The sequence below is a fragment of the Vipera berus genome, assembly GCF_964194415.1.
Source record: "Vipera berus genome assembly, chromosome: 3".
NCBI lineage: Eukaryota > Metazoa > Chordata > Lepidosauria > Squamata > Viperidae > Vipera > Vipera berus.
Genome location: NC_138204.1, coordinates 122,089,062 through 122,097,822, shown reverse-complemented (window position 1 = coordinate 122,097,822; position 8,761 = coordinate 122,089,062). Strand labels below are relative to the sequence as shown.

General features: G+C 40.7%; 1 protein-coding gene across 5 annotated transcripts in view; it reads left to right on the top strand.

The window, feature by feature from the left end:
• Positions 1 to 1,641: 1,641 nt before the first annotated feature.
• Positions 1,642 to 8,761, top strand: part of UBE2D2 (ubiquitin conjugating enzyme E2 D2) — a 29,741-nt gene continuing 22,621 nt past the window's right edge. For 3 of the 5 annotated variants that reach the window (XM_081324982.1, XM_081324981.1, XM_081324984.1), the window contains exon 1: positions 1,642 to 2,021. In XM_081324982.1, coding sequence (XP_081181108.1) covers positions 1,998 to 2,021 — 24 coding nt within the window. In that variant the 5' untranslated portion in view covers positions 1,642 to 1,997. The remainder of the gene's footprint in view (positions 2,022 to 8,761) is intronic. The other 2 variants (XM_081324983.1, XM_081324985.1) reach the window with 2 other exon arrangements.

Sequence of the window (8,761 nt, the reverse complement as noted above, 5' to 3'; positions counted from 1 at the left end):
CTGCACAGCAATGTGTTCTACATGGTGCTGCCCTAGAAGATCACTTGGCTGGTCCACAAGTTGGCTGCACAGGCAGTTGGAGGTTATGCCATGGTATGCCACATGGCACCTTTTTTTCTGTGAATTTTTTTCTGTGGACCAGTAGATTTCCAGGTACAATTCAAGATGCTGGCTATCTCCTAGACCTGGCTACAAAGTCCTCTAAGGGCTGGCTATTTGAAAGATTGCTCATTTCTAGTTTCTGCCCATCTTGTAAGATCAGATACAGTGCTGATTATGTTACCAAATTTGGTAATGAAATGTCTGCAAGCTCAGAGAGCGCCAGTTCAGTCCTGAGTTACAAATGTTCTCATCTATTGGTAAAATAATCATAATGAGATAAAACAAGGTTAGAAGTAAAATAAGGCAAATAAAAATAAATAAAAATTACATATAACAAAATTTAATGGTTCCTGGCAAGGTCCTGACAAGTCGTACCAGCTGTTACAGAGAATTTGGTGATACTGTAAGACTATATGCCCATAAAATTTGAGGTAACCAAGGTGTAATACATTTGTGGACAGTTCATAGTAATAAACACATGGATAGCCCTTAGTTTGCAATGACAATGTTGTTCTTTGTACGGAACTTTCTGGAATCTCCTTTCCAAACCAGCAGTTTATAAAGAATTGCAGGATGCAATCCTTTGAACTTTTCTAAATTTTGATATAGCAATTTGATTTAAGAAATCTGGCAGACTCAACGTTTGGCGATTTGATTACCTAAATACATACGTGAATAATCAAGATGTTAGATCGAACAGTTTATCAATTCATCGAATGCATTTGGAGATCCAAAAGAGCATATTGGTTTTTCAAACGAATGCAGAAAAAAACGTGTGCTACGATCCTTAATTCGCCCATATTGGTTTACGCAAGGGGTGTATTTCCTGCACACCGAAGGCGCAGAACCGAAGTCGGGGAAAAAAAAACAAAAGTGTTCTGATTGTGCATGTATTACAATAGCAGCAGTAATACACGGGAAAGATCTACTGCAGGGGTCTTCAAACTTGGCCCTTTTATGACTTGTGGACTTCAACTCCCAGAATTCCTCAGCCAGTGTGCCTGGCTGAGGAATTCTGGGAGTTGAAGTCCACAAGTCATAAAAGGGCCAAGTTTGAAGACCCCTGATCTACTGCGTCCTATTCTTTCTGAAGCGAGCCAAGGGGCTGTTTCGTGCGAATCGCGAAGGAGGAGCAAATTCCACGCAGCTGTACTTGCGAGCCCCCCCCCCCCGCCCCGTCTCTTTCGCTCCAACCAGCCCCAGTTCCTGTTATTTCCACAATCTCGCGGTAAATTCTCCAGTTCTCGCTTTGCTCCTCCTAGGAGACGATATCCTTCCGCCCGCTTTCCCTCTTTCCTCTTCTCAGGATGATTATTTATCCCGAGGCCGAAGAGCGCCTCGTGCCATCTCGGGCCGCCCCGTTCCCGGGCGCGCGGCGTATCACGCGCTTCCCGACCGGTGGAAAAAAACCACGACGCTTCTCCGCGCACCCGCCAACCCACCCCCCCACACACACCCCCGCCACAGCCGAATAACAGTCAAAAGCGCATGCGCGACTCCTAGCGGAGGAATCCTATTGACCTTTCGCGTCATAAAAGAACTTCGCGCGGGGAGTGATGCGTGCGGAAGGAGCGTTGCCTGCTCTTCTGTGAGGCAGTCACTCAGTGAAAGAGCCCGAGCGCGCTGGGGGAGAGAGAGAGAAAGGGGGAAGAGCGACGGTGAGAAGCCAGCAGGCAGCGAAAGGAAGGGCGGCCAAGGAGCAAAAGAGGTGGGGGCGACAGGAGAGAAGGCAATAAGAGAACACCGGGCTTCCCCCCTCCTTCCCCCCAGGCCGGCACCCACACCTGTCCTCCCGCTTCCGCCGAAAAGCTCCTGCGCTCCCTCCGCCGCCGGAAAATAGTCCCCCTCCTTCCTTTCCTCCTTCCTGCTTGCCTCTCTCCACAGGCTCCGCCGCGATGGCGCTGAAGAGAATCCACAAGGTGAGAGTCCTTCGGCAGAAGGCCAACCCGGAAGCCCCCTTCGGGGCGAGGGCCGGCTTAGGCAGGGTTTTCTCCCGCCCTTCTAGGCCGTCCGGAGCGGGCTGGGCTGGAGGGCCCGATCGTGCTGGCGATGCTCGTGCTGGCGGGGAATCCTCGGTGCTGCCGGTTTACATAAGCTCGTTCCGGCTTGGCCCGGGGAGCTCGGGCATCTCTGGGAGAGCTGGAAGGCGGCAACGCTCCGCTAAGTGAACCACTGGGCCTCTCTTTCCCCCCCGCCACCCTCCTCCGTTCGCGCTCCTTCGAGGCCCGGGCGGCTCTCTCTCTCTCTGTCTCTCGCCCGTGGGGGTGCGGGCTGCGGGGCAACTCCGAGCCCCGAAAACAATCCCTGGGGCTGGTGGAGTTTCTGGCTCAGCTAAGCACATTGATTTGTGCTTCTTAGATTGTAAGCTGCCCTGAGTCTTCGGAGAAGGGCGGGATATAAATGGGATTTACCTTCCTTGCATTCGCGACAGGGAAGGAAGGAGACCCTTTTGTTGCAAGCCAGGTCTTCCACCCACCGACCGACCCCCCCCCTCCCTTCTCTCTCTCTCTCTCTCTCTCTCTCTCTCTCTCGGTTAAACTGCCTTACCGTCGGTTCTTCGGACATGGACGCCGTCATCAATTAACAAATTAACCAGTGGAACAACCTGCCTCCAGAGGTGGTGAATGCTCCAACCCTGGAGGTTTTTTAAGAAGAGACTGGACAGCCATTTGCCTGAAATGGTATAAGGCAGGGGTATTCAAACTTGGCAACTTTAAGACTTGTGGACTTCAACTCCCAGAATTCCTCAGCCAGCATGCCTGGCTGAGGAATTCTGGGAGTTGAAGTCCACAAGTCTTAAAGTTGCCAAGTTTGAAGATCCCTGGTATAAGGTTTCCTGCCTGAGCAGGGGGTTGGACTAGATGACCTCCAAGGTCCCTTCCAACTTTATTATTATTATTATTATTATTATTATTATTATTATTATTATTATTATTATTATTATTATTATTATTATTATTATTATTATTATTATATGCCCCCCGCTGGGCTGGGATTTTGCGTGGTTTTGTCAAGAGGCCAACTTGGAAGGTTTTATTGGGAGGTTGGCGAGAAGGACGCCTGCTTTCGTCGCCGAAAGCAGGGTTTCGAGCGCCCCGTTTCGAAAGTCGTCCGTCCGGTACGCTTCGAGGCAGTTGGGTTCAGAATGGGGGGTGGGTGGGTAGGCTTGTCGGTAAGCCACAGGTGCGCTGTTTAGGCATCCCTTCTCAAGAAGTTAAACTTTGGATGGTCTGTACCTTCCTTGCATCTTGCGTGGGGCCGATCGAGGGAAGGGACCGTTCCGTTGACTTGCGTGGAACAAAGGGAAAGCGCTAGTGTAGCCGGTTAAGTGCTGACCCCGAGATCTGCTTCAGCCTCCCAAGGGATGTTAAATAATCTTAATAGTTGTTGCTCCCACTGTTGCTTCCACGCTTAGGACTTTTGGCCTCTATATCTCCCATTACTGCATCAAAAGTTTATTTGGTGTCACCAATGCTACGCAAGAGTATCCTGGAAAGCAATTCTAGGAGTGAATTCTACTGAACTCTGTGGAGTTTTTATTTCAAAAGAAGTAAGTACAGAAACTAGTTGTTGCGATTGCAGGAAGAATTATTTTGGTGATATCACTGTTCTTACTTGCCAGGGTAGTTTTTTGTTGTTGTTGTTGTTCAAACAGATGATCATGTTGATACATCAGGATGTAATTGGCATCGGTTAAAAGTTCTAGGCTCTTGGTTTTGTAGCACTGGGAGTAATAAACACAAGACCATATAACAACTAATTTAATGCACGCTTGGATAACAAAATCGTGCTCCTAGGAATCACCGCTGTAGAATAAGCAGGAGGTGAAAATGCTACTTCTATTGAAAGCCCTTGCTTTGGAAAATAGTTTTGCTTTAAGGTTGCTATGGATGGGAGTAAAGACTCCCAGGTGATCTTGCAATGGCATTGATGATGTTATGTTTTATAGTAATGTGTGTTATTGGCTTTTTAAACAATATTTTGTGGCATTTGAGAAGCACTAACTTTAAAAGGTATGAAAAAATTTTTATTATTATTTTAATCCCATTTATATGCCGCCCTTCTCCGAAGACTCAGGGCGGCTTACAATTTTAAGCACAAACCAATGTGCTTAGCAATAGCCTTCATTCTATGTATATGCCTGCTTATTAGGGCTTTTGGGGGCCCCCCAAGCGGCATTATTACAAAGTCAGCTTATTGCCCCCAACAATCTGGGTCCTCATTTTACCTACCTCGGAAGGATGGAAGGCTGAGTCAACCTTGAGCCTGGTGGGACGCGAACCTGCACTAAAATGGAGCTTGATTGATATTTTTGGGGTGTTTATTCTAAATATTTTTAGTTGTCTGGTCATAAAACCTACAATCATTCATTAATAAGAAACTAAAATACTGTATACTTTTTATTTCTGTGTTACAAACTGTTTTTCTAGTTTTGAGCTAACATATCTATTTAAAGAGACTAAATTAGAATGGGTGATATATTGATCTATGAAAGTTTGCTGAAATAGGCAAGGCTTTTTATGGGCTTTTGGATTTCATTAGTGCATATAATTGACTTACTTAACGGCTAAAGAGCAATCACACATTAGTTATTGATTTGTTAATTCTATGCCATTCTTGAAATATTGAACTTAAGAATAAACCTTTATGAAAGGGAGAACAGTGAACTGTATTTTGACTTTATTTTTTAAAAATAGATATATAGCAGCTGTTTGTTGAATTTGATAGAAGATTTTCAGGATATTTCTGAGTCAGAATTTTCTGATTTGTTACCTTGTTTCCTCACAATACTAAATCAGGATTTGTTTTGTGTCATTGTGAGTGAATGTCTCAGCCCATCTTACACAAAAATCATGGTTATTTATCAATAAAGAAAATTTGACACAGTGGAATAAAATTATCAATAGAATAGAATTGGGCAGAGTACGAAAAAAACAAAGCCAGGAATACAAATTTATAAAAAATGGTAAGTAATGATTTAAAAAAAATCAGAATTACTTTCTGATTTTTAAAAAACTATTGCTTAATACTGTTTATAAATTTGCATTCTTGGCTTTTTTGTTTGTTTTTGTACTCTGTCCAATTCTGTTGTTAATTCAATAGAAGACAACAGCTTAAACAGATAACACTTTATGCTAACCTTTCCTCTTTTTGCTTCTCCCTCATTCCCAGATTCTTCATTCTCCTTGGCATCCATTTTCATACATGCTTCTTCTTCCCAACCAAAATGAGTGGTGGGAATCTGACTACATTTTTTCCGTCATAAAGCATTGTAGAAGACATAATTATGCTTGGCCACACACAGAAACAGATAATATTCTGAAAAACTCAGCTGCCCCTCAATGTCTCATAGAACATTCGCGGATATCCAAGAAAAAACACAAGCACAAAAATTGGAAGGTGTACTAAAATGCAATTAAAAAAGAATCAGAAGAGAGACAAAGCTTTCATCTCAGTAGAAAGCAGACCACAATATCTGCAAATGGGCCAAAACACCCTACGTTCCACATTCCAATAATCCCAATACTTTCTGGTTCTTCATCTAAGTCTTACTGATTAGTGTCAAATTTATGGAGCCATCTTCCGGTCGATCTCCGGATGGCGCCTGATCTCCGCTCATTCCGGCGTGATCTTAAAACCCACTTTTTTGAACAAGCTGGCCTGGCCTGATAGGCTGGGGTTGGGTTTTATAAATTGGCTTTAATTTTAATTTGTACTAATTTATTACGGGCATTGCTATTTAATTACTTTTAATAATTTTTAATTTTTGTATCTTGCTTCTATTATGTATTGCCCTGTTCACCGCCCTGAGTCCTTCGGGAGAAGGGCGGTATACAAATTAAATAAATAAATAAATAAATAAATAAATAAATCTTAATTCTTTCCTCAGCCCTTTGAGGAAGAAAATGATCAGTCGGTTAGGCCAGGAATTTTCTGAAAGAACCATGCTTGGGATAGATTGTTTTCCATAGATGCTAAGTTAATGGAAGTTCACTACTACTTGATGCCATTGGAACATCTGTTTCCGTTTGGAAGAGATTCTGGTTGGTCAAGCAGTACTGAAACGCAAAACCAGTATTGTTTTTATTTGTTCCTTCACTTTGCCCCCCTGCTCTAAACAGAATTGCCCACTTCGTTGATTTGATTTTCTTCGAGATTGTAACTATTTTTTGTTTCTATTCTTTCTGGGGAAAAAAGTTGCCTTAAATTTCTTTTTCCTTTCTGTTTATGTTGGCAAACTTTATCTCAGGATTATGTAATGGCTCATAATAAAGTGTTGTAATAGTGCAAATCAGTGAACACTACCTATTCATCTTTAGTATCCAACAAGAAAACTTAAGATTTTCATTATTTATTTACTATTCAAGTCTGTTAATTGGATTAATTCTGTAGTTCAAAGTGCACAGAATACTAATTTTCCCCCTGCTTATAATCACTGTTTTAGATAGGTAAGCTCAGAAAAGGTTCAAATTAAAAGGCCAAGTTGAAGATGGATCATTCGGGAGGGAAGCTATCCAGATATCTATCTAGTGCCACCTACATGATGTTGCTTAAGCCAAATGAAGCTGGGCTAAAAATTTTTTTAAATAGAAGTGTCCTCAGAGCAGAAGCCAAGGTATTGCCCTAAAGATGCTTATCCCAAGTTTGCATAAGTGCAGGTATCCAAGTGGATTGACTGACATCTGATAAAAGTGTCACTCAGCAGCATATTGATCTCTCTACTTCAAGATTCTTTTGCTGTGATGTTTGGAAGAAATAGGGACTTGCAGGAACTTCTGCCTGGTATGTAAAGTTCAGATACTTTTAAGGAGAGAGCATATATAACTCCTTCCATTGAGAGAATAATACATATAGCATATTCTATTTCTGCTTGAAAAATAAGAAATACATATTGAAATGATGTTAGAGGATAATTGACAGACTGTAGTTGCAAGAGTAATGAAGTCAATTATTTTCCCCTAGACAATCTGAACATTGTCATAAGGGGAGCCCTAGGAAAGTTTTATCTAAAAAACGTGTATACATACATTGTGAGAAACAGAACTGCAGATTGTTTGATTTTAAGATACAAAGTATTTTGAACTTTATAGTTGATAAATGGGAAATAAAACTATTTTTTCTGTTTATCTTGATTTAAGAGCATTTTGGATACAACATGGAAGAAATTTGTATTTCTTATAATACATCAAAGGAAGAAGAATGGAATTTGTAGGGCTGCAAGTATAATGTAATAAGTAGTTACATTTACTCCTTTAAAAATTAATTTACATAAAATACTTGCTAATCAAGTATATTGCTAATCAGAATTGCTATCTGCAAGCTCCACAGCTGTTTATTCTGAAGTTTTGTTTTCACCTTCATGGCATTCAGAAAGTGAATGGAGCAAGATCCTCAATATTTTCTCATGTTAATTCATGCCTTGGTAGCATTTCTGCATTTTGAAATCTTCAGTTTTTCATTTGTATAGTATTTGCCACCATGTTCCAGGTCTAATATGCTTGAATAATTCTCACACTAAATATTTCAAGATATTTTGTTTCTTATAAAATAAGGAGTTTTCCCCCCAGGTAAATTACAGATTGTGTATACAGTATCCTAATTGTATGGAGTAGCAATGTTAACATTACAATGTGACTTTCTTTGAATTTCAGGTCTTAAAAGTCATTTGAGGCTTAATTTGTAGCATGTATTCTGAAAGAAAACTTTAGAAGATACTTAATATTTTTCTTTTGAATTTCCAGTTTAATTGTTTTCAGGCATAGTAAGATGCCAGAAACGAAGTAGTGGTTGGTTGTTTTTTTTTTTTGGGGGGGGGGGGCTATGCATTCCTAGTATAGTGTAGCAGTATGTAGCTAGTACCTGTAGGTATAGCTAGTATATCATGTTGAAAAGATTACCCAGTATTGCACATATATGATATTTGCACATATGTTTACTGCAAATTTAATTAATAAAAGCATTGATTGAAATACATTATTTTGTGCATAGAAAATACAGTTTCCACACTTCTGTGGTAAAAACGGTATTTAGGATTGCTTGCATCAAGTTTTTTTTAAAAGCTAAAATGTTTTGAAAATTACGATAGTCAACATACAAATCATCATTAGACATTGATAAAAAATAGTATATACAGGCAGAGTAAAAAGCAACAGCACTTTTATTTTAAATTCCAGAATTGGTAAAAGTATAACACAGGAAACTCTCTCTTGCCGCCTTCTTTATAGCACTTTGATATAAGCTTCAAATAATTTCTAGTACATAGGTAAGCCTTAAAAGCTTTAGGACAGTGAAAACAGAAAAGAGGAAATAATAGAAATAATGACAAAAGGATTAATACTCTGATGTGCTTCAAATGGTCAAGAACCTGAGCTGTCACAGATAATCATGTACAGTGCAAGACATAGTGATTCACTCACAATGCCACTGGCTCTTAAAAAACCTTGAGAAGTATAAATAAGAAATTTAAAAATGCATGCTTGCAATCAGGCAAAAGTCAGTTGAACTCCATTTGAGAGTTGCAATCCCTCTAAGTATCTCTTAAGTGGGAGGAAAAGATCCAGAAATGTTCAGAATGGGTAAGAATGACAATGGGAAAACAGGGAGAGATATTCAAAGATAGAGGAACAAGAAAGAACAAAATTTGGAGGCGAAAGCGTTC